The following is a 26,024-nucleotide window of genomic DNA, read 5'->3' as shown; positions in this document are numbered from 1 at the left end:
GATTTAAATTGGGTATTTTTTTCTCCAGGTAGATGAAAAGAACTCATATAACACAACCACCTTCACCCTAGCTCCCACAAAAAACCTCAACCTGTCAACCAGACAACAAAAAACCCCACCAAACCCAAAAAGTATAAAGTTTGTCAGAAATCATGTGGAAAGAGTAATTCAACTCAATTACACAAAAACTGAATTGAATGAGGGATTTATGTTTCTATATATGTAAATAAAATGAAGCGAGAGGTTACTAGAAGATGATTGTAAATTACTGGAGGACTGAGAATTCACAAGGATTCCTCTGGCTGCAGAATATGCAGCCATTACCTAATTAGTACTAGGCATATTCTTGACAAAATCATTAATAAAAACAAAACAAAAATTAAAAGCAAAACAAAACAGCAAAAGGATTTTAACATGCTGCTTGTTTTCTTTTCAAAGGAAGATCCAAGACTGAAAATTTCTGCTCATCCAAGGAGAAAGACTTCCCTAGATCCAGTTGACCTGGGCCCATTACCAGTAAGTAAACCATTTTATACTTGTTTTGCAGATGAAACAATTTAACTATTTAAGTTAGCATTATTGAAATTTGCACATGAGAAAATGCTGCCTGCTTTCTTCCTTCAAAAATACTGGTTTGAATTTCAGTGCTGGCAGTAGATGGGAGAGGAATGCCCACAACTACAGATCATGTTGAGTTCTATGCACACTATATGATCAGAAATTTATAATAAAAATGTAATTAAAAAGTGTAATAAAAGTGTTGTCTTTTTACAGCCAGGGTGGGAAGAGAGAACTCACACAGATGGAAGAATATTCTTCATAAACCACAGTATGTACAATGTAGTATTCTTCCCTACTCATCATTTTATTTGTGACCATTATTTGAATTAATGGAACTAATTAAAAATTTTCTTGCAGATACAAAAAGAACACAATGGGAGGATCCTCGACTGCAGAATGTGGCAATAACTGGACCAGTAAGCTTTCCTAATGTAGATTTTCATTTTCTTCAGAAATACTGTTAATAGAATCGAAATAAACTCTTGTTATTTATCAGTTAGTCTAGAAAGTGAAACTTCCAGGGTGTCTGAACAAAGCATTTTTATTTTATTTCTTTTTAAAAACTGTTCAGAGAGCTTTCTAGGGAAATGGTCTTTAAATGCCAGAAAGGAAAAGCAGTTCCCATGGTAGTAAGAAAGTTTCCTTATAGACTGGAGTGAGGACTTTGAAATGTGTAAGGAAATCTTATTTCTTGTCCACACTAGCTCAATTCATGAAGTAAATTTGAGAAAAAAAGAAGAAAAAATTAAAAAAAAGGGCTTCAAGAGGAATTAAATTGATTTTCAACTGGAAAATAATTATCCAGCCTCAATACTTAATCTGAAGTGTGAAATTACCAGAACTAATTGCAAAGATGGTTTGCATTATAATTATAGATGGGTTTTAGTGTTCAGCTGATATCTGTGTTTATTAATAGCCTGCATATGTAAACAACCTTCCCTGTCCATGGAAAATAGAGGTGTTTGTAGCCAGGTCTCTCATGATCCAGCAGGGAAATGGACGTCACCAAAGGCATTTTGGTCACTTTGATCTGGGCCACTCAGGGATCTCAGGCAGTTCCATCAGCTAATAGGGAAGTACAGCATGAATTCTGTGGATCTGATCTGAGCAGAGAAGTGCTTTTCATTCCTGGTGTTTATAAATTTGGAAGTTTCCCCTGGCACTCAGTAAAACATGTATTCCTGTTATCTCAGAATTTAAATGGCTTGTCTGTGTTTCACAAGACACACAAGACTTTTTTCCTTTTTTTTTTCCCCCAAAGGCTGTGCCTTACTCCAGGGACTATAAGCGGAAGTATGAATTCTTCAGAAAGAAATTGAAGAAACAGGTCAGTAATCAGTAGGAATCCAGCAGAACGTTATGAAACTTAGGCCCCTAAACAAGGGAAAGCAAGTTTACAGGGAAGGTAAATTTACTGTCTGATCACAAATACATTTGTGAAGCACTAACTTCATAACAATTAGCATTTGCTCTAGCAGCAGGGTTTGTGATTTTATGCGCTGATGAAGACTGTAAGCAATCTAATTTAAAAAGTAGAAATTCTCAAAGGTTACAATGTCATGACCCTGAAAGTAAGACTGACAACAGAAAAGTTTGGAAATCACTGATCAAACATGGAATAGTTTTTGAAAGTCAGAATATGGAAAGTTCTCAGAATAGATTTTAGTCTGTCTATGTAGAAATCTCTGCTGTTGTCACGATCAGGTTGGATGACTGCAATAAATTGTTACAGCCTTAAAATCTGAAGTTTATGGATCTTGTTTCCAAACTCTAGTTTGAAGTGGCAGTGCCAGGTATATTTATAACATGTAGCATAAAAGACTGTAAATAGCATCTGGACAGCTAGATAACAATGAGTCTGCACAAGTTCAATCAAATTTTACATCCTTGGGAGGTATTTTATATATAGAATAACCTTTGGGTTTAGATCCATGCTTCACCTACCTGCCAAGTCTGCCTGTGCACTTTGAGCTGCATGTAAGTCGCACACAATTATACATGCACCTTGTTTTTTGTGTCCTAGTAAAACAAGATTGACATTCCTTCAAGTGTCAGTATCTTAGTCTGAGATAGAGAGCTCAGCCACACAATACAATTGTGGTAGTTTAAGAATTAAATACAACTGTAGATTTTGTCTCAAGTAAGAGAACAGGATGCCTAGGCTCATAGAATATTGAACTAGAAGGTGAAATAAGTCAGGTAAAATGGTTCCAGATAATTTTATGTGTCAACTGTGAGCTGTTTTTAATCAAGTGTGTAATATGATAGATGTCCAGTGTCAGAAGACACTTGCTGCATGCAGAGCAACTGCCCATATGCTGTTACTAGTGAGAACTTTAACTGTATTTTCTTAGCATGAAATAGAAGTTAGCATCTGAAATTTTCTTTGCTAGTTGAATTGTAGATAAATGGAGCCTCTTTTCAATCATACTCTGTTATATTTCCAAGCTATGTAAGGAAATAATTTCTGTGTTCTCTTGGTCTATTTTCAGAATTTGCATATTCTGCAAAACTCTTAAGATGTTGGGTTTTGTTTCTTTATTTTCCTTATTCTTTATTTTCATGTTTCTCTTTTTTAGAGTGATATTCCAAATAGGTTTGAAATGAAAATTCATCGCACAACAATCCTTGAAGATTCTTACAGAAGAATCATAGCTGTAAAGAGAGCAGATTTCCTTAAAGCAAGACTTTGGATTGAATTTGATGGTGAAAAAGGTTTAGACTATGGAGGAGTTGCCAGGGAATGGTTCTTCCTTCTCTCTAAAGAAATGTTTAATCCTTATTATGGATTGTTTGAATATTCAGCTACGTAAGTAATACCACTCTGGAAGATGTGAAAACTTAGGAAAAGAAATTGTATTTCTTGTACCTTCTTTAAAAATGGGGTTCCTGCTGCCCTTGCAAATGTACCAGAGGGTTTAATTGATAATAACTGCAACAATCTGCACCCGGTTGCTTGCCAGAAGAGTAATGTGGAAACAATATTGTGAGGTTTTTGTACAGCAGTCTAACATAAGCCACGGCATTTTTGCATGGACAAGCACGTGCTTGCAACCATCTCCTGCATACAGAAGAGGCACTGTGTAACCATAATGCAGAGAATGTTACCTTGCTTTAAAATGAATGGGAGTTAATCCCTTCTCTTTGGTTTATCTCCAACTTACTGAGGTAGTTCCTGGTGGTTGTTTCTGATATGCTAATAGTCTTCTATTATGTATTGTTTAATATTAGATATCATCATGAAAAGCAGTAGCTGATTTAATAAGTGATGTCTTTCAGATCTTCACATGTGAGACTGGTCCAATAGTACAACATCTTTGTTTTTCTTTCTCTTCCCTGTTCCTTCCTTCAACTCTTCAGAGATAACTATACTCTGCAGATCAATCCGAACTCTGGGCTTTGCAATGAAGATCATCTCTCTTATTTCAAGTTTATAGGTCGTGTGGCTGGAATGGCTGTTTACCACGGTAAACTTTTGGATGGTTAGTATTTATCTTATGTAATGTGATATTCAGATTAATATTGCATGTGTTTTGAGTCTTAAGTTATATCTGTTAAATTTATTTCTTCTTCTTTAAAGCCTTTTTTATTCGTCCTTTTTACAAGATGATGCTCCAAAAACCAATAACACTACATGATATGGAGTCTGTGGTATGTAATTTGCTTTATCATGTTGACAAATTTAATGTTAATGTATAATTTTTATGTATATATCTATATATAATACCTATATATCTATAATCTACATTTTGAAGGTTGAAAATTCACAATTCAAAGATATCTTAGCCTACATCTTTTATAAGTCCATAAGTTGTATAGGAATTAAAACTTCCAATGAAAATCAAAGACCTAGGCTCAGGTTCAAGTCAGTTAAGCTGTGTTGGAAACTAGAACCTAAACTTTCTGTGATGTTTTCTTAAAATGTTTTAGACACTGAGATTGTTAAAATAGAATATAAATATTTTCAGGATTTATCTTAACCTGTTTTTTAAATTAGTTTCTTTCTTTCATTATAAAAATTAATAATTTCAGGGACTGAAAATAGTTGAGTAATGTTACATATTTTTAGAGGAAAACACATCCCTTAGACTTTTCTTGTTTGGTTGGTTCCCTGATAATGGCTCTTATCTAGAATGCTCATGGACAAAGTGATTTTTATTCTATCTTTTGAATCTGTTACTGGTTTTGCTGCCCTTTAAGATTACAGCAGGCAGTTACTATCTGTTTCTGAGTAATAGATTTATAGATGTGTCCTGATTTTTTTTGTTTTGATTTTGTTTTGTTTGGTGCTCTAGAATGATGGAATGGTTTGGGTTGCAAGGCAGGGACACCTTCCACTAGAAGGGTGTGGCACCAAGCCCTGTCCAGCCTGGCCTTGGACACTTCCAGGGATGGGGCAGCCTGTGGAAGTGACTCACCATACTCACAGGGAAGAATTTCTTAATATCCAAGCAAAATCTGCCCTCCTCATCCTGTCACTACACTCCCTCATAGAAGGTCCCTCACCATCTGTTCTATGGCTCCTGTATTGGTGCTGGAAGGTCTCCTGGAGCCTTCCTTCTCCAGGCTGAGCACACCCAGCTCTCCCAGCCTGTCTCCAGAGCAGAGGTGCTCCAGCCCTCACAGCATCTTGGTGGCCTCCTCTGGACTTGCTGCAGCAGCTCCATATCCTTATGCTGGGGGCCCAGAGCTGGGCACAGCTGAGTAGAGGGACAGAATCACCTCCCTCGACCTCCTGATCGCACTGCTTTGGATGGAGCCAATGTGTGGTTGGCTTTATCTTAAGTTTCATTTCCTAAGGTTCTTTGTAGTAATGCCTGACAATAAAAAGAAGATAAATAGAGGGTGAGAGACAAGAGAAGAGTTCAAATTATAGCACTTCAGATAGTGCTATACCATCTTACCACCATTTTGCTATTGGAGACATTTACATAGATTGCTGAGCAATCAGGTTTTAAAGGTCTTCAGAGCTTTGTACAACTGCAGTGTCTCTGTATCCAGTATAGGATTACCCTAGGCAGAAGTGTTCACTGGGCTGTCATGGAACCTCTTGCAGTTTATAGGGTGGCTACTTTATTTAGCATTTACTCTTTTGTAATTTTCTCTTAGGATAGTGAATATTACAATTCTCTGAGATGGATTCTTGAAAATGATCCAACAGAACTGGACCTCAGATTCATAGTTGATGAAGAACTTTTTGGTCAGGTTAGTATGTTCATGTAATGTGGAGTAGAAAAAACATGGAAGAAAATACTTGACCTGTGGAATTAGGGGATTTTATGTGTATGGTGTTAAGAAAACCCCTTCACTCCCTCAACTCTTTCCACTCACGTGGTGAGTGCATTTCAGCCTGGTGTGATAAAGGACTTGGAAATGAGCAGAACTTAAAAAAATTGCTTGTGCTTTTTTGTTGAATACTACTTGCATTGAAATGTAGCTATTGCTGTGATGGCAACCAAGACTAAGATATCCATAGTCCATGATTTGATCTGGAGTAGAGGTTGGGTTTATGTGATTGGCTGGAAAGGATGAGTTCCTTTGGAAAATGCTGGAATTGCTGGGAGATAACAACATGTTTCCTTTCTCTTAAGATGTACTAGAAACCTATAGAATAAACAAGTTTGTTATTGCATACAAAGCTGTTTAAGATAAGTCATATAGAAATACCACAGGTCTTGAGTAAAACTTCCAAATTGCAGTTGCCAGCTAGATCTAAGGATAATAACCTTCATGGTCTTGTGTAACAGCAGTGATCCTGAGAAGAAACAATGAAAATGTACATCAGTGATAACTGAAAATAGATATTTGTCTTCTGAGGTTCTAGTATTATAAGTCACTTTGTAACAGAGATGTATATTGATTCACTTGCTGGGATGATTGCTGAAGTGGTTTCTGTAATTGTTTTTCCTTGAGATTTGGAATGAGGGCTGGGTCATGGAATGTGGAGTTAGAGAAGTGTGCCTTTCTGTGAACCAGTGTGCAGTCTTGGGTGGTGTGCTGTAGCAGGTCAGAAAAGGAGGTTTCCCATTGCACCCCTTAATAATACATCTTTTTTTAAAAAAATATACCACATTCTGTTTATTAGGTGACCTGTGTGACTGGATCTGTTTCTCATAGTTCTCAAATTCTGCAGTCTTCAAGAGTTGCATGAATTATCTAATATTAACATAGGAATTCTGTTATATATTCACCTTGTTTAAGACCTGTTCTGTGCATTGCATTTAGACCCATCAACATGAACTGAAAAGTGGTGGATCAGAAATAGTTGTCACCAACAAGAACAAGAGAGACTACATTCAGTGAGTAGTGGCTGCTGTGTGCAATGTACCTCACTGGATTGCCCTCTAGCACAGGGGCTCTGTGTTAGCTTTATTTATAAAAGGAAGTTGTTGCTTTGTATATAAATCACTTTTATTTTAAATGTGGTTTTGTTTGGGTTTTTATTTTTTTGCAGTCTTGTAATTCAGTGGAGATTTGTGAGCCGAGTACAGAAACAAATGACAGCCTTTAAAGAGGTACAGTTCTAATTACAAAATGAATTCTTCTAAGAGTTTGTTGCATCTGATATTTTTTGGACACCCTGAAGACTGACTAATAATTTTGTTTAAAGTATTAGAAAAGACAGTGATACTGTTTGTAGTGTCAGCTTTGAATTATTTCAGAGTTAAAAATATTTGGGTATGTTTTAACTGAGGTGTTTAATTCATCTTGAAAAATTTGCTTATTTCTCAGTCCTGACTGACAGCTTTAGCTGCAGAGCAAGCTATTTAAAGACCTCTGCAGAAATTAAACTTAATTTAATTATATGAGTTTGATTTAAACTAGGCAATTTACCCTTTTTTGTACCAATTGTATTACATAGATGATATTCAGACTTCCATACTTATCACTCAGTGTTGCACAGTAAAGATGTGAGAAATTAATTAAAAGTACAGTAATGAAACTGAGGACTACTGGTGTCCAAACATCTGTCTTTGATATATTGCTTTGGCTGTGTTTACCAAAGCCTCTCAATATCCTTCTTCGTGACTAAAAACTAAAATAATGTTGCCTTGATTTTTACAAATTTCCCTCATCTTTTTTAGGGCTTTTTTGAACTAATACCACAGGATCTGATTAAAATTTTTGATGAAAATGAGCTAGAGGTAGGTGTATCATGGAAAAGAGAACAAATTATGTTGAAACTTTAGTTTACTGACTTAAACTTTGGTGTTGTTTGTTTGGTTTTTTTATCTGTGTAGTTATTAATGTGTGGATTGGGAGATGTGGACGTGGCTGATTGGAAACTACACACAAAATACAAAAATGGCTACAACATAAACCATCAAGTAATACAGTGGTTCTGGAAGGTATCGTGAAGTTCTAATATTTTCTTCTTGAAAATGTGTTCAAAAGCTGCTGCCTTTCTGCTAGTTTATAGTTCGATTCATTAAAAGGTTAGGTAAATATTATCTGACCATTAAAATTCCTGAGAAAATAAGAAAACTAAAGGTGAGATGCATGGTAAGAATGTAAATGCAATACTGATGATTGCTTTTTCAAAAATATCCCTGTCTGACTGGGGTTAAAAATATTTGTGTAGGTTTTCCTGGCATGGTTACACTAAAGAGGTGTTAAACTCTTCTGTTTAATAAATTACAGGAATTTGGCTTCTAGTTCATAACATAAGAAACTTCAAAGAAAGTAGGGGGCCAAATCTTCAAGGGAAGCATTTTAACAGCCTGCTAAGCCAGTAACCATGCTCTTGTTACAGTGCCATTAAAAAATTGTTGACTTCATAGCTTTAAGCAATAGGCAATGAATTAGACTGTGTGTGTCACTAAAAAAAACCCCATATATATTTCATAGATAATTATTTAGAGGTAGATAATATTTTGCATAAGTCTATTAGCTTAAAACCTTAATTTAAAAGTAAATCTTTAATTGTAATCATTATCATACATAGGCAGTCTTAATGATGGACTCTGAAAAGAGAATAAGATTACTTCAGTTTGTTACTGGCACATCACGTGTTCCCATGAATGGGTTTGCTGAGCTGTATGGTGAGTACTTAAGATTATCTTCACAATTAAGTAACAAAGAACCCGATACCAACGTTGTCCTGATGTTTGACTTCAGGCATTGTCAAATTTTTTTTAAATTTTGTTTTAAAATTTAGTATGTACTGGCAGTTATAAGAAACAAAGTTAGAGAAGAGTACTTACATCACCTTTCCCATGTTCTATATAGGAACATATTGGTTTAATTCTGGTTTTGAAGTTTTTAAATGTATAGGAGTTCTCAAATGAATGTGGATTTTTAAAGTTCTCAAGAGCTGCAAAAATCCCTGTTTAACACATGATTGAGCTTGAAGAAAATTCTCAGTTATCCAAGATCTGATTACAAAGACATGCTGGCATCAGCAGTTAACTTCAGTTCCACAACTGCTTTTATCTGCTCACAAGCCATGGTTGTACAGATGCAGTTGTTTGTAAGGATATACTCCAAAGGGGACCACTGAAATGTCACGAGTTAAACATAAAGTCAGAAGAAAAGTACTGAACCTGCAATGCTGAGACTGAGACAAGCAGAGGACAGCAGGGAGCAAATTTCAATAGCAAAGCCAGAAAAGCCACTGTGGGCAGGCAAACTGCAGGCAGGCAGATAGAGCAGCCCACAAAGGGTGGGGATGCTTGGCTTAGGGGAGGTCTGTTCTCAGCTGCCATCAGCTATTATGTTTTCTGATAGACTACTTTATTAAGGCTAAAAGTGCTTGAGATGCTGTGCAAGTGACTGAATTTGATTAAACATTTCTTTATTTTATAAACAGGACATTAATTTGTTTATAAAACAAAAGGATTGTGAACAAAACCACCCATCTTGTGTTCCCATTTCTCCATCTCTTCATTTTCATCATAAATCACAGAATAATGAGGTTGGAAGAGACCTCTACAATCACTGAGTCTGAACTATGTCCTAACACCTCAACTAGACTATAGCACCAAGTGCCATGTCCAGTCTTTTTTTAAACACATCCAGAGGTGGTGATTCTACCACCTCCCTGGGAAGAGCATTCCAGTACTTTATTATTCTTTTGGTGAAAATTTTTTTCCTAATATCCAACCTATACCTTCCCTAACGTAGCTTGAGATACTTGGTTTATTTTTTCTGTTCCATCAGTAAATGAGTTGTGAGTTGCAGTGGGAAGAGCAGTGTGCTCAGCAGGCTTAGCCATGTGTCTGCTGCTGCACCTGAGCCTTGGCATTGCTGGTGTTACAGCACCTGCTCATCACAGGGGAACCCAGTCAGAATTCTGCTACCCCAGGAGCTCTGCTTATTTGTCTAAGAACACTACTAGAGACAGAACTAAGAATTCATACAGGGAAAGAAACTGCTGAAGTTCTTGGCTTCTTTCTGCCCAGGGATTAGAATATGCTTGAGCAGTTTTCTGTAATTGTATTCACTCACTCATTAATGAAAAATTCAACCAGCAGTTGTCTTGCACAGTGCTTTGTTTGTTTCTCCTACAGTTATTTCTGCTTTAATGTGGTCAGCATGCTGTCCTTACTAAACGCCGGTAACAATGACATTTCCTGTACCTTGTGTTGAAAGAGCTGTACGTGGTTTTTCAGTGTTTTGCCGCTGCCGGGCCGTTCCCTTCCCCGCCCGCCGGCAGCGCTGGAGCCGCTGCCTGGCCGAGATCTCCCTCTCGTGGCACCGCCGGGCGCTCCTCTCCTCAAACTCCAGGGCTCCCAGCTCGGCAGCAAACCCAGCCGTGCTGGAGCTCCAGGGCCCGGAACAGACATGATCTGACATAGTGCAGCTTTTGTCTTTCTCGTTTTTTAACTGCAGACTTCTCCCAGCTTAAGGAAACAGTTGTAAAATACTCCTTGCATCTGCTTGGTGAGAATTGAGGATGCTGTAAGACAGTTCTTGAAGGACAGAGGGAGCTGGGGCTGTTTTTGCTAGCCAAAAAATGTTCTGTCAGGTGCATAAGAACATCGTGGGAGTACACATATGATTGCTATATTTCCAAAAGTTCTCAGTTACTTTATTTTTGTTGCTGCATCAGAGCATTGGCTACTTTCTACCAGCTTATAAAACTTGGCACATGGTGATAAACATGTCTAAGTTTTTACATGCAAAATTTATAAAAGTATAAAAAAGTATAGAAACTTATAACAATAAAACTTATTTTATAATTTAATATAAAACTTTATAATTGTTATAAAAGTATAAAGTATAAAAGGTATAAAAACTTCAATGTCAGCTACTATGCAAATACATTTAGGTCTTAGGCTTCTGCACTTAAGATGTAAAAGTTTCTTGAAACTGAGGTATAGCAAGAAATAATTAAACTACAAGAAAATTGGGATTATTGACTATTAATTTCTATAGTCTGTATTTTATTCATATAGATAGCTCCTTCAGATGTCAGACCTGGATTACAAAACCCCCAAAATATGTCATCATTTGTATCTCTGATTATAGAAGGATTTCATAATAGGGTGAAAATTGATGGGTTCTTTTCTTCAGGTTCAAATGGACCACAATTGTTCACAGTTGAACAGTGGGGTACCCCTGAAAAACTGCCAAGAGCTCATACCTGGTGAGTATTTAATTCAGATAAATTATGACCTCTAGTATAAGTGATAAAATACTTAAGAGTTTTCATCTGTTTTTCAGCTTTAATCGCTTGGATTTGCCTCCGTATGACTCGTTTGAAGATTTATGGGATAAACTTCTTCTAGCGATTGAAAACACTCAGGGTTTTGATGGGGTTGATTAAGATACAGACATAAATTATGTTGGTCCAGTGCTGCAATTTCATTTTAACGGTTTACAAAGAAATCTGAATTTTCCAGGGACTACCATTGTATTTAGTCACATGGCTATTGAATCTTCATAGTGTGTAAAATAACTAAGTATTAAAAATCACTAACTTTTGAAAATGTATCTTGTCATTTCCATAGTTTTGTGTATTTGCTGATATATGCAATATACACATTGGATCAGCCAGTGCCAAGTAAGTAAAAAACTAAAATGTTTTTAGCAGTTGCCTCATGTACAATATTTGAGACTGTCCTGCAGTAAACTGCTGAAGTAAAGCTGTGAAGAAATCTTTGCAGAGGATTTAAATTTGATTTGCTGCTTCAAGAGGAGCAACTGAAATTGTTAAACTGTTTTAAAAAAAACCCAGCCAAACAAAAAAAGCCAACAAACTTTGTGTATTACAATATCATAATTTGTGCTGCTTCAGGCTCTTTGCAACAGATCTGCCCAAAGCACCTTATAATTCAGCATATTAGATAAACATTGGAAAACATTTGTTTGCAGAACACCAACTTGCTACATTTGTTAGACTTCTGTTTCTAACTTGCTTTTGCTAAAACAGTGTAACAAACCCAAGATTTTTATACAAAACAGATAAGCAGCATAATTCTGACTTTTAATGAGAAATTATATCCATTTTTTGTTTGAATTTGTATACTGATGTTGGTTTATTGAGTGTTCATCACGTTTTTGGATAAATTTGTAGTTGAATGATAATATTTTCAATTCAGCCTTTTGCAACAAATCAATCTTAAAATGAAATTTGTATGGATATCACTCAGTATTTCGTTACTGATAGTTAGAGGCCTTTATTATCCATTCTTGCAGTATTGCACTACATAACAATAAAGAACATGTTTACAGGGTTTTCTGGGCCAAATTCAGCAGTCTGTTATGTGCAAACTCCTGAACTGCATGGAGGTTATGCACATTGATCAGGTGCAGAATTTGGTTCTGTGATATGTTTACAGGTTGCTAGTTTCTACAGCTGCATTTTTATATTTTTTTCTCCAGTGTTAGTCTAGAAACCAAATTTGTTAACACAGTATAACCAAAGTCATAACCAACAATGTGCAATTTATTGTAGATCAACTTGTCATATATAAATATTAGTTTGATTTTTTTTGTAAATGTGGGTCTTTTTTGTATTAATATTAACTTTTTTTTTTGGGCAAGTGCTGGTTAAAATGATTAGCAAAGTTGGTTCTGAAAGAAAAAAAAATTGGTTTGTATACCTGACTTGCTCAAATTTTAACATTTTATTACCAGTATGATCTGAGGAAATGACAGTACCTAGCTTTGGCCACCAAATTTCTGTTTAGTCACAGTCTATAAATATGCAAGAAGGACGTGTAGCACATCTCTCTCTGAAGATATGTAAATTATGTAACAAATGTTAATGGGTCTTAAGGGATATTTAAAATCCCACTTTGTTTTATCCTTTGACTAGGTCATTAGGACTGAGAGTATTACATGTAAATAAAGGTAACTTATACAAATTTCCCAAATCTATATGCAGTTTTGTAAAACGTGAATGATATATCAGTAAATCTGTATAGATTTGAATGTAGCAGGTTTTGTTGCATACTTTAAAGTATAAAATAAGGATCCTGAGAGCAGTAAATAAAAGTTTATTCTAATAAGTTGTGATTGAGTTCTTTGAAGTGCAAATCGGTAATCTTGAAATAGCAAGAACTGAGTAATTTTTGTACTCCTAGGTAGGCCACGGCAGTAGTTCCACCACAACATGCTGCTGCTTTTGCAGAGCAGTGAAGATGCAGCAGTGCTGTTTCCTGGTGTTCTGCTCCTGAGATGTGCAGCCTTGCAAAAGCACACGTGTTTTTCTAGAAGCTCTGGGTCACTGTCAGCCTTCATTGCATGGCCAGCCTAGAGATGCTGAGGCCACTGAGCAGGTGAGGCAGGGCCAGGCTCCTCCCTGCTCTGGGAACCTTCCTGGTAGGTGCACAGCTGGGTGGGTAGTGGGAGAGGGGCCCTGAAACCCTGCCTCAGCAGCAGGGAGTGCCCAGCAGCAGGTCCTTTCTGTGGGCTTTAAACTAAATTTGTGGGGGAGTGGTGATGGCGGCTTGTGCTTAATGGTGGTGGTGAGTATCATAGAATGGCCTAGGTGGGGAGGGGACCTTGAAGATCATCCAGTTCCAACCCCCTGCCATTGGCAGGGACACCTTCCACCAAGCCAGGCTGCTTAAAGCCCCATCTAACCTGGCTCTGAACACCTCCAGGGATGGGGCAGCCACAGCTTCACTGGGCAACCTGTGCCAGTGCTTCACCATCCTCACAGTAAAGAAGTTTTTCCTAATATCTAATCAAAACCTACTCTCTTTCAATTTGAACTCTGTCACTACATGTCTTGCCTCATCTATCCTGTAAGTTCCCTTTTGGTATTGGAAGGCCACAGCTAGGTCACCTTGAAACGTTCACTCTTCCAGAACAATCTCAATTCTCTCAGCCTTTCTTTAGAGGAGAGGTGCTCCAACCCTCTGGGACAGGGTGATGGGAGTGGGGCAGCCTTTGTGGAGGATGGCACAGGCTGAAGGGGGCCTGCCTTGTGTGCCTGAACACAGAGCAGCCAAGGAAAAGCCAGGGAGAGGAGTAAAAGACATGGCTCATTGCTGGATGGAGTGAGGGCTGCAGAAGGGACAACAGGCTGGTGCAGACCCTTGTGGGAACATCCTGGTCAGGACTTGCCCTAGGCTGCTGTTTGTCATGAGGAAGGAGCAGGGTGGGTTTGGTAGCTTGTCAAGGAATTCTGGAATTGTAAACCCTGGCTCTTAGGGGAGACTAAATTCCCTCACAACTGTGGGCAGGGCAGTGCAAGGGGAAGCAACCTGGGAAACTTCTGTAGGGGGTCATGGACAGCCAAACAAGGGTGCAGTCTTGGGCAACCAGGGAGATGCTCTTGGGATCTGCTACCTGTCCCTTTGCACTTGCATTTTCTGCCCATCAACCTCTGTATTCCCTGAAGCACATACACAGAGGTGGGGGGGGAGGGAAACTCCAGAGATGCTCCTGTGAACTCCATTTTTTTCACCAGAAGCACAGTTCTGCATGCCAGCTGCAGTTTCCTTATGTGCCATTGCAGAGGAGAGGTTAACAGCTGCTTCCTTGTGAGCCAGCAAACCAGGTCCGTCCCACTGATTTCATTGCTCTTAACACCCAGCTGAGGTGCCAGGTGAGGGGTGGGGAAGAAGAGTTTCTCAGGCAGGTGAGAGCTAATATGGGGGGAAAAATGGATATAGGGTTGATGTTTGGTAAGGGACTTCGTGCAGATCTGGTTAAGAAATATTGATCTATGAAGAAACTGAGAGATAAAAAAGATCTTGAGAAAAATGTACATTCTAGGGCACAACAGGAGGCAGAGGGTGGCTGCAACAGGAATAGTTTTGCTTTTCTCAGCTTTAAAAACGCCACGCTGAAAATTCAGGGAAGTTTGTGGTTGCAGTTTTCTGAGCTGCTCCAAGCTGGAGGGCTGTAAGCAAAACAATTCTCTCCTGTTGGCTGTGGCTTCTGCAGCTCAGTGCTGATTCCAGGAATCTTTTCTAGATCCTGGAGACTCCAGTGGAGGCTCTGCCTGGGATTTGGACTCTTGGCTGGGCTGGAAGTGGCCACAGGACCTCCCTGGGCACTGGAGATGGCTGGGCCAGGCCCCCTGGGCTCACTGGGTGATGGGGCACAGCAGGGATGTGAGCTGCTGGCACAGGGTTAGATGTGTTAGGATGGTGTGAAGTCTCTGGGAAACTTTTCAGGGACTGAACTTCCCTAGGAAGTTAAACTATTCCTGTTGCATGTTTAATAAGGCTGCTGGTGGTGTTTGTTTGTGTGTTAATTATTACGGTTATATAGCAAAGAGTGTTTCTGAATAAATAGTTATGATGCTTTTGAAGGGAATTTATTTAGCCTAAAAAAGGTAAGTGTATAGATCAACCTCAACAAAGTCTTGCAGTGGAAACTTGAAAATTTCTCCTTTATTCTAAAGGTAATGTCTGTGTAACTGCTCTGCAGTGTGGTGGTAGGGAAATGAGACTTTAGGCATGAACAAGACACATTCAACACTCACTTGAATGTTTGGGGCAGTGGGTGTTGTTGGTTTTTCCCTTCAAAGTGAAAAACAATAATTTCTATAGAAAGTGCAAGAGTCTTCACTTATGCAGTTTGAAGAACACATGACTTAAATTATTTTAAATTACTATTAAAATATCACATCTGTAGCATATCAAACAAGTTGTTTGGTTTTTTGGTTTTTTTTTGTTAGAGACTAGGACCAATGCATAAAACCTGGGCAAAATACATGAGTGTAAACTGCTAATACTCCTTCTTTATCCTGTTTCTCTAACCTCACTCTTTCATACATACACTTACTTTGTAAGCTATCTAGTGCCTTGACATTTGATTTGTTCTGTAGATCCATAGCACAGTTTGGTGCTATTTCACTAATTGATGACATCTTTACAAAAATCTGCATACATGTCCTTGAAATCCATGTCTGCCTCTGGCATACTCTCAATGTGGAACGTGTCCTGGATCAGCACACGTTTCCTTTTTTTTTTTCCTTGTGTACTTTTTTCAGTGCAATTTCAGCATTACTTACCAAATGCACGATCCTCATCAATTCCCGAGGGTGGGAATTGCATTGTGGCAATGGTAACATGCTGAAACATATGAAATACTTAAAACTGAATATGTGTACTTTTAAATAGTGTCTTCATTTTACTAATTTCTTGTGGGGTCAAAAATTATGCTAGTTTTTAGGAGACAAGATTCTTCTGTCTCTTATATTTCATGCTGTCTGTTCATGTGTGGTTTCTGTTTCTCATTCTGTTTTTTGTGGTACTTGATTTCTTCACATAGGGTCTTATGATATTATTTTTCAATGAGATTTTCCTGTTTATCAGGCAGTTTGTTTATTTTAATATCTCCCCTTTTTTATGAACTATTAAAAGATTCACTCTGCAGTTCTTACGATGTGAACTGAGAGGAGCTCATTTATCTGCAGTCTGAGCACCACCAAGGAGCCCTACCTCTGGTGGCCTGGAAGCATGTTTTTGAAATGTCTATTCATTTAAAAGACAACCCACATGTACCATCTTCCATGGTTATAAATGGGAATTAAGCATTTAACAGCTGCCATTTTGCTCTGCAGCATCACAGAATCAGCAGGAGATGCAAGCACAAGCTTTGGTGCTCTTATACTAAATCATTTTTCTTTGAAGTGGAGACTTAATTGCTTTTTCTCTGTGGAACATATATCACTAGCACGCTAATCAGAATACAAACAACTCACAAAGGGGATAATGAGGGAGAACTTCCATGTAATGCTTGGTTTATTGTCCACGTGATTCTGTAGAAAAATGTTTTGTTTTGCTGAGCTGCCCTTAATTTGAGGTTTCTTGCTTAATGAGACTTCAAACAAATTTTGCATTGTAGGTTTCAGGTTCTCATCCCAGAGAGAGGCTTGGGATTTTGGGGAGGGGGAGGCCAAGTGGCTTGGAAAACCTAAACAGACATTAAGTAAGTGAGCCTGCCTCCTGAGGAAAGACAGATAAGGCAGCTTTCCCAAATGTGACAGAATGTAAAACTTCCTGTTGAAATACACCAAAGGCTAAAAACATACATTACAATTTGTTTTTCTTAACCCATTTTGAGTTTAATTCAATGGCAAATGTTTTCATAATGGTTAGCTTTACTGATATTTTCTACAAGCTGAAATTTTTCTGATTGGGTTTTTGTTTTGAGGGCTGGGAAGTATGACCTTTTAGAAGCTGTGAATACACCTCCTTCTATGCACTGCTGCTTGGGAGTATGCAAAATGCTAAAGGTTTAAATCAAATTACCCTCAGGACTGCTTACTGACCTTTTGAATGCAAAGCTGTCAAAACCTTCAACTAGACATCAGCTAGAGAAGAACATTTAAGGCAGATCAATGCAAACAGAAAACAATGTGGTTTTGACTTTTGGTAATTCCTAGTTAGTGAAAAACAGTTCCTGTACTATAAGAGCTGCTGGAAGCAAACCCACACTGTGAAGGAGTTGCTGTGAGTAACATGTAATAGTTACTTTTCAGGGAAAACCTTTTATAATCTACTTAAGAAATTAGAAGTTTTCATTAATTGCCAAGGCCTGATATAGTTATCTGAGCAGGATGCTTCATTGACTTCAAAGGGATTTTTGTCTACTTAAGGAATGCAGGGTCAGGCCCTTAACTAGTGATAACTTTTTTCAGTGAGTTGTCAGATATGACAAACTATGCCACTTTAATAGAAGTTACCCAGGCCAGACCATGCCATGCCATCCCTTTGTCTGGAAAATCTGCTTTCTTCCTTTGCCTAAGTAAAGGAATTTCTCTATAGAAGATATTAGAAATTACTTTCTAGCTGAAGCTCTAGTTAATGAGAATATATTTTATTTATGATGAACAGCTACAACACATTATTTTCTAGTTATGATGACTATATAATAAATTCAGTTTCAGAAAGTGTTTGATGGAGTCATGAGCTCCTCCATTCTATGTATTGCTTTCCAGCAATTAGTTGTCCATCGTTACTAGATTTATGCCTAATTAGTTGTTCATGCACTATTGCTTGCTGTAATGCAGAGTTTTAAATAAATGCCTGCCTTTCTATACAGACCTACAGAAATGGGCCCAAAACCAGGGGACTGAGAGGCTGTTCATTCCTATTTTGGTTCTCAGTCCAGTTGGTAGAGACATCCTGTGCTGAAAACTCACAGAATAATTATTTCACAGGTTAGTAAAAAGTAATTCTTTGTGCTTATCAGATCGTTATAAGTGCTTTTCTTAGTATAATTAAAGGTTAGCTATCAAAATGTGAGGTGCTGCTTCATCCAATATAATATAATTGAGCTCTAGTTATATGTAGCTAAAAATTATTATTTTGCAAATTAATTAATTTTGTTATTCTCCACACTGAGAATTTGAGATCTGACTGTAAGCTTTTCTAAGAACAGATTTTCATTTATATAGATGTCTACAGTTTTGTCAAGATAAGGTGAAGTTGAAATTTTGCATGCTTACATAGACCTGAATTTGAACAACATCTCGGTCACTTAAATGCTTTTCTGTACTGGAAAAGGTCCAGCTATTTAATTGACTCTGAAGGTGCAAACAGGCTGGATCAGTTGATCTCTCACTGGAGAAAGGAATTAATTTTGATCAGGCTGTATGTAATTGAAGCAGCTCAGTCAGTTGGTGTGGGGCTGCAGCTGGGCCGTGGTGGGAGTGGGCTCCAGGATGTCACTGGGGGTGTCCTGCACTGGAGGTGTTAACGGGGCAGGCTCCAACTGAAGCCAGCAGGAGTTTGAAAAGCCAGTAGGATTTGGAGGGCTGCTGTCTGTGTGTTGAAGGTTTGCTCTGGTTAGGCATCGTGCTTTGGGTGCTGCAGCTTGCTGAGGCTGGGTGGGACAGCCCCAGCTGCTCCAGATGGAACTTCCTCTTAGTGACTTGCAGTGGCCTGGTCCTCAGTGAGCACATTAGGCCAATTTAACTCCCTAACTTGTCATAACTGCCCCACACACATGGCACACATACTTTTTTCCCCTAGTTACTAAGCATGAACATTTTGGTATGTATTCCATATGTGTATTATTTAAACAATACAAGTTCTGTCATGTGCCAGCATCTGGCCTCTGTGGTCTTACAGAGGTGTCTGAACACAAATAACAGCAAAATGTTATTTAGCATTTAGCAAACATAATCCTGGGCTAATGATTAGCAGCACAGATAACTGGATAGCAGCACAGTTATACTAGGAGCAGTTACACTATGAGCAGCTTTAACTGCTGGTTGCTCTCCTGATACATTATGCAGCCATACCTGTGTATACCACACACTAAATTGAACCAGGGAATTAATTCCAGCAAAACAAAGCAAAAAAAGTTATGATTTGCCCCTCAAGTTATTTCTATCAGGATTAGTTCTCTTGGTTCCTCACTTGGCCACACAACCTCTTTGCAGCTGGCAGTGCCTATGCTGGAGTGGCAAGTGCTGAATTGCATTAAACTGGCGGCACCTGGGGATGTGCTTCCAGCAGAGCTCCTGATCTCCTCCTGCTCTGCTGTGCCTGAGCAGAGACCAGCTGGAGACCTAAGCCAGGTTACTAACAATGCAAGAGAAGGAGGAATTGGGGTGGGCTGCTTTGTTTCCCCCCAGTCCCTTGGGCCACGCAGGGCACTGTGATCCAGCTGTGTCTCCTGCCTTCATATCCTGTCCAGCACTGGCCAGACAGTTCTTCCAGAGTCTTTAACCAGGAGAGATCCCCACAGGCCCCCAAGTGACTCCTGCAGCCAAGCTGAGATAAAATCCCAGCAACTGCAGCTGATGGAGGCAGCAATTTGGGCATCAAAAGAAATCACCCCTGCAATGCCCAGCTTTTGGTTCCCCTGGGTTCACCCCCCTCAGCTCGCTCCTTGCACCCGGGTGTTGCCTTTAGCGGGTCAGGCCAAATTCTCAGCAGAGCCGTTTTGGTGCAAGTCACAGCTTTGTGTGGCCCTTCAAAAACATCTCGGTCTGCATCCCCAAAGCCTCCTTGTGCACAGGGGCATTTGCAGGCCGAGCCTCTGTGTGCATGTGAGGGGGAGGAGGTGGTGGGAACATGCCTTGAAGGCTTCAAATCTGTTTATCTTCACACTCCTGAGAGGCGATCGCTCTCCCGTGACAGGGCCGTGCGCTGGAGGGAGCAGCGCTGGCAGCACCGAGTTTAACCCATGGGGCACAGCCTGCTTTGGCCAAGTGGCCTCTCCCTGACCAGCAATTCCTTGTGTCTCTGGGAGATGAAATGGGACAAGAGCAGCAGGAAGCCTCCCCCAATCCTTCTTTTTAATAGTTCCTTGGGATAAATTGTAGATAAGAGGAGAGACCATGTTGTTAACATGCTGAGAATGCAAAGACAAAGGAAAGACAATCTTTCACAGCAAAAATAAATAGGTGTCTGTAGCACGGTATATTCAGCAGTGTGTCCAAGTGCTAGCTAACTTCTGACTTGCCTTGTTTTTCATTTATTTTATTTCTAATATTTGTTTTATCGTTGTAAACATATAGACAAAAAAAAGGAAGAAATTATTTGCCTGTTTCCTGTTGTAACAGCAAAATGAAGGTGACATATAGGGATGAAAGGAGACCATATTTCATGCCTGTTGCTGAACAAATAGCTGCAGAACAGTGGGTTATCATGATAAGCACGACAGACTAACAAAAAGCTGCCTCTGAGAGATTCCTTTGTAGATTGAAACATAGAAAAGGGTAACCTAGGAGATATTTTCTTTCTGTTGAGTTATTCTTGGTCTGATACTTATTGTATCGACCCAGTGCCTAAACACTGATTCATGGAAGATAGCATCAGAGTACAGTACTGCAGCATTTCCAGGATTTTGTTTGTTTCCATATTGGGGAAAGGGTTGAGAGGAGACTGTACTGAGCCAATTAAAAAATATATACATTGCAAATGCATTTTATGGGACAGCTCCCATAAAATGAGAGTCTCCACTTGCTGGCTATTCCTGTGCCTCACAATTTCTACATATGCTTAAGCCCTTTATGAAAATATTCTGTGTTTCAGTGTGCAAATTCCAGCTGCTGCTGCTGCCAGTCTGCTGTCACTTTGGTCCCGTGCCAGCCAAGTGGTGAGGACTTTTTTCCCAGGAGTGCTGAGCACCCCTGAGCTCAGAGGAAATAAATGGTGCTTAGCTCCTTGTTTGGAAGCCCAAGGTGGCCTGGCAGAAGTGTGCAGGCTCCCTGGCCTGGGAAATGTTCATGGTGGTTTGGCTGATCTGAGCTGCTGTCCCACACTATTGCCATACCTTCTGCTCCATGTTGCAACCCTTGGTGTTTCTACACCTAAGAGCCAGGTTAGGGAGATTAACCAGGAAAAAACAAGCTCTACTGAAAAACAGAAAGGCTTTTCTGGCAGGTTATGTCTTCAGAGAAATTCACTGAAGCAGAGGAGCATCAGCTGTGGCATGAAGGCCAGAAGAGAGAGCTTGGAGATGCAATAAATCCAAACTCCACACCAGAAAGTCTTTACACTGTATGTGAGGGCAAGAACGCATCTGGGATCAGGTATGTCCCTTTCTCTGTAGCTGTGTGGTTTGTTAAAGGTACCAACAAGATCTGGTGGCTTGCATCTAGGAAACAGCAGGCTGACTGACCAAAAATTGCTATTTTAGGTATTTTTCACACCTTCCAGTAGCAGCAAATGGGCATGGGAGTGCAAGGGAATGCACTTTGCCAGATCCCTGTGAGGTTGCTCTTCCAAACTGCCAGTGGTTACCTCTGGCAACAGGGGAGAAGATGGTGGGATGTCATCCATCTCCTGCTGACATTCGTGGCAGGGTTCCTCTTCATTCTGGTGTGATGAGCCTTCAAGGGTGGGGGTAAACACTTGGAGGCTGCCTCTGGGGCACTGTGAAACAATCTGGCAAAGGTACACCACTGATTTGGGCCAATGAAGCACTGGAAGGTGGCTGGAAGGGGAAAAAAATGCTAATACAGCAAATAATTTTATTGCTTTCTCTTTGGAGTTGTTTTATGACAAGATGAGAACTGTGTTAAAATCCCTTTGTCAAGGAGTGCTTTTCCTGTACATGAAGGCTGCCTGGAGAGAAAGTTCATTAGCATCCCAAGGGCTCAGCCCAAAGTGTCCTTGCTCATCTGCTCATGGAAGGAGTGAATCTCGCTGAGAAGGCAATGGAGATGGTAACAATGGAGATGGTAAACCTGTACACAGGTTTAGAATGAAACAAGAATCTACTAAGTGACCAAATGTGCCAAAAGTAAACATTTTTATGATGGGTCTTAATAGAGTTTGTGTAACATACTTAAAATCTGGGAATGCAGTTGTAATTGGGTCAGGAGTCTGGCAAGAGAAACAAGTGTCTAAAGATGCCTACAGTGACACCAGATCAAAAACACTCAGAGCAAGAACTGTAAGGACAAAAGGGGCTACCCTGAGAAGAAGAGCTAATGACACCCTGCCAGGAGTGCAGTGTTGTGGCAGCCCCTTAGCTGGGCTGTGGGGACTCTGTCTGAAGGCAGAGCTGGCTGCTGCAAATTGCAGTAATTCCCCTGCAATTAATGGGTTTCTGGCAATTACCACTGCTCCCAGCCTGCCCTGGGCTGCAGCTCCTGTACTGCTACAGCCACACTCAGCTGCCTGTGCTGCAGGTATCCTGTGATGCCTGCAGCTCCATCTTCCTCCACACCAGCAGTGACACCAGCAGAGCTGGAGGATGAGCTGGGACCTGGCACTGGGAGCTGGGAAGGGCTGAGCCTGTGGGGGACCAGGATAATGATTATATGTCTGTTTAAAAATGGATTTGGGCTCTGGGACCCCACTCCCACATCTTATGGGCTACAGCTAATTGAGGATAGTGATGGACATATTCCAGTGGGGACACTTTTAACTGCTGTAAATAACTCTCCCCACCTCTAGTTTCCCACCCAGAGGTGCTCATTCCCCTCCTTTTCTGTTCCATGACATTGCAGTGTTAGAGCACAACCATATGAAGCCAAAACAAGAGAAAAGATCATGTGGGCAAAACCACTTTCCCATTTCTGAGCTTGTTAGGTCGGGTGGGATGCAGCAGCGTGTGGGAACCCAGCTCCATCCATGCTGCTGTGACAGCTTTTTCCAGACCATAGGGATGAAAGAGCTAACATGATGCTATTCATTTTCTCAGATAGGGGTGAAATGCTCAGTGCAAAACTGACCACAGAATAAACAGGACTGTTTCTGGTTTAAGCTGAAGGAGGTGTAAATGTTCTAATGTCAGAAAAACTTGTATTCTAATGTGGAAAGAACTGCATTCTCCATCCTGGGTTTGGGGCTGCAGTGATCTCATAAATACAGAGTTCACATTGCAAAGGTCCAGTTAGTGAATTTCCAGCTTCTTTCCTTTTCCTGAGGCTGATACATTCCATCCTAGGGAAGACTCCTGGCTATCAGTTTGCTTTCTGGAGATGTTGGGAACACTTTAGACAAAGCGTTTAAAAATCACAATAATGAGATTTCATTCATGTTTGGAGAATCCCACTCTTTGGTTCATAATAGTACCAAAATTCTGGATTTTATAGCCCTAGCTCAGTTCAGCAGTCCTGGATGTATTGCTAGCTACCCATGGAGCAAAACATTGAGTCAGTTCTGTTCAAGTCAATCTGATTTTTAAAATCTTTCTTTCCAGGAAGCATATAGATCAGGATGGCCAGGGCTGAGGCTGAAATGCAGCATAAGGTAAATCAGGTTATTTACAGACAGCAACCTTGACAGCATGCTGTTGTTCCAGCTGTTAATAGCACTTCAGAGAGAGTTCTTATTAAGAAGAGTTTCAAAAACTGGGGAAGTTTGGATCACCAAAAATACAGCTCGAGTCAAGCAAAAAAATCTGTGCTGGTGACAGAAGAAAAATTGCAGCAAAGTAGGCATGGCTTTGTTTATGTTGGCTGCAAGATCTTGGGCTCCTGGACTGCCTTTCTGTCTTCCTCAAGATAATGCTTCTGAAATGGTTGGCCAAGTAGATAATTGTGTTCATTGGCTGCATATTTACAAATACAGTGTATGTGACAAAGTTACAACTGGCAGTGCCTTTAAACTGTGGTTCAGTGAGTTTATCAGTTATGTATGAATTTAGATATGTTATCACAAGTCTGCACTATCTCTTACCCAATTAATTACTGGGAAATGTGTTAAAATAATTAATCCTGACAAATTAAAGAGGGAGAGTTTATACTCATCTGGCTATTGAACTGCTTAGCTCTAGTAAGAATTGCATTACTTATTTTGTTAAACAGAAATGTGAAAATGAAAATATTGGTGTTTGTAGCTGCCCAGACACAGGCACAAGGAGCATTCCAGAGGGAGGCACTTCCTTTGTTAAGCCATTTAAGACAAATATTGCATTTGATCTCATGAGTCAAAATCTCCTGTTGGCACAGTGTAGTTTGGGGAGATGGTAAAGCACTTTCCTCATCACAGCAGAACGCAGCAGTGAGCACAGATGACACAGATAAGGCAAACCAGCCCGCAAGTAGGACAGGACTACAACTTGCTATCTCTTTGTTGGCTTTTATTTTGTCCCCTGATCAGCTAGACCAACTCCTCCTTCAAAAAGGGCTGGTGAATTGGGCAAGGAAGTGTCCAGTGCTGGGCAGCACAGCTCAGCCACCTACTTGTGCCTGCAGGAAGCAGTGCCAAGGTCTGCAGGGAAATGACCTTACATCTCCCAGGGACAGCTCCAGCCACTCCACCAAGTGACTGAGGCATCTGGCATAGAATGTTACTGGATATTGCATTCTCTACTGTGGTTTTCATGTAGGTGTGCTGAGCTCCTCTAGTAAATCTCAAATGCAGGTCATACTGATGAACCAGAGTTTAGCATGCAGATGAAAGTTGTGTGTTTACCATGAGAAAGAATGAATGTTTAGTCCTTAATGTCAAAAAATAATATAAACAAAACTGCTTGTGATTCTTTTTCACAGTTCACACTTTTCTGATTAGATAAATTAAAACACTGAGGAAAATTGAAAACTATTTGGTCATGTGGATCCTGTTGCTGTATTTGGTCCTATTTGGACACCAAAGCAGTGCATGTGCAGCTCTGCTCTGCAAAGTGAAGCTGTCTGGATGCTTTTTGGGTAAGTGATTTGCATGTAAAGCAAATATTTCCTAATTATCTTCCCTGAAAACTCTGCTTATGTATTTTTGACAAGTGAGGAAGGTGATGTAGATCAACCTGTGGCTTACATCACATTTTAGTAGTTCTGACTTTCTCCCGAAGACTTTCAGAGGAGTCACTGACTCAAGCTGTAGCCAGTCCTGGTGATGATGCAGCAGAAGGGGCTGGTTTGGCTGCCAGCTCTCAGCCCTGTGAGCTTTGCAGTGCTGGCAGGAACAAAAAGCAGTAAAAACTTGCCTGTCACTGAAGTCAGCAGCTCTCACAATGAATGCAAACATAGGGCAAATCTGCTGAGTAAGAAGATGCCTTCCTACACGGTAACTTTAGAAACTAAAAATCTGAACAGACAAAAAAAGACACTACAAATCGCTGGCTGCAAGCATGGAGTAAAATCAGGGGTGGAACTGAAAGCTTAAATGATAGTGGCGGCATCTGATGGTATCTCCCCTACACATTATCCAGGGGGTGCTGATAGCATAAATTCTGAAGCCATGTGTTCTGTTTAGGTTGCATTTTTGCAAGCTAGTTTGAGGCAGATGTAAACTTAAGGCTGTTTTCTGAGGATGTAAGTACAGGGCAGCTCATCCTCAAAAGCACAGCGCTGTCCCACGTGGCCTGCTGGAAGTGGTTTTATTGGTGCTGTAGGATGGGCTCAGTGAGAACTACTAACAAAATTGGCTTTTTATTTCTGATCAGTGCCCATCCTCAAGTCATTTGTCCGCCTGTGTGAGAGGCTGGTTTTATCTGGGTGTGAGGATGCTCTGGCACACCTGGGCAGTTGAGCATCTGCGCCAGGAAGTGCAGGGTCCAGTGCTCAGCACTGGTTCGGTGCTGTGGGCAGGGAGCTCTGGCACAGCCCTTGGGTAACATCGCGCCAGGTCCAGCGCACGTGTTGCCGATGCTCGCCACGCCGGTGAGCCGTGCGGTGTTCGGGGGAGCCCGGCGTGCCGGGG

At 40.1% G+C, this 26,024-nt stretch overlaps 2 protein-coding genes across 3 annotated transcripts in view; both read left to right on the top strand.

Moving 5' to 3' along the window:
* The window catches only part of NEDD4 (NEDD4 E3 ubiquitin protein ligase), a 50,637-nt gene extending 37,621 nt beyond the window's left edge, over positions 1-13,016 (top strand). For both annotated transcript variants that reach the window (XM_005419666.2, XM_014306476.2), the window contains 15 exons: positions 439-516; positions 775-829; positions 919-977; positions 1,823-1,888; positions 3,141-3,370; positions 3,922-4,043; positions 4,142-4,212; positions 5,671-5,766; positions 6,787-6,860; positions 7,016-7,076; positions 7,647-7,706; positions 7,803-7,910; positions 8,507-8,603; positions 11,077-11,149; positions 11,227-13,016. In XM_005419666.2, the coding sequence (XP_005419723.1) occupies positions 439-516; positions 775-829; positions 919-977; positions 1,823-1,888; positions 3,141-3,370; positions 3,922-4,043; positions 4,142-4,212; positions 5,671-5,766; positions 6,787-6,860; positions 7,016-7,076; positions 7,647-7,706; positions 7,803-7,910; positions 8,507-8,603; positions 11,077-11,149; positions 11,227-11,329 (1,353 nt within the window). In that variant the 3' untranslated portion in view covers positions 11,330-13,016. The remainder of the gene's footprint in view (positions 1-438; positions 517-774; positions 830-918; positions 978-1,822; positions 1,889-3,140; positions 3,371-3,921; positions 4,044-4,141; positions 4,213-5,670; positions 5,767-6,786; positions 6,861-7,015; positions 7,077-7,646; positions 7,707-7,802; positions 7,911-8,506; positions 8,604-11,076; positions 11,150-11,226) is intronic.
* Positions 13,017-21,314: 8,298 nt separating this feature from the next.
* PRTG (protogenin) overlaps positions 21,315-26,024 on the top strand; it is a 79,934-nt gene continuing 75,224 nt past the window's right edge. Inside the window, exons 1-2 of the mRNA XM_031055902.1 lie at positions 21,315-21,460; positions 24,332-24,423. Coding sequence (XP_030911762.1) covers positions 21,315-21,460; positions 24,332-24,423 — 238 coding nt within the window. The remainder of the gene's footprint in view (positions 21,461-24,331; positions 24,424-26,024) is intronic.

This window comes from Geospiza fortis, unplaced genomic scaffold, assembly GCF_000277835.1.
Source record: "Geospiza fortis unplaced genomic scaffold, GeoFor_1.0 scaffold171, whole genome shotgun sequence".
In the NCBI taxonomy this organism is placed as follows: domain Eukaryota; kingdom Metazoa; phylum Chordata; class Aves; order Passeriformes; family Thraupidae; genus Geospiza; species Geospiza fortis.
This window is presented reverse-complemented; position numbering and strand designations above follow the sequence as displayed.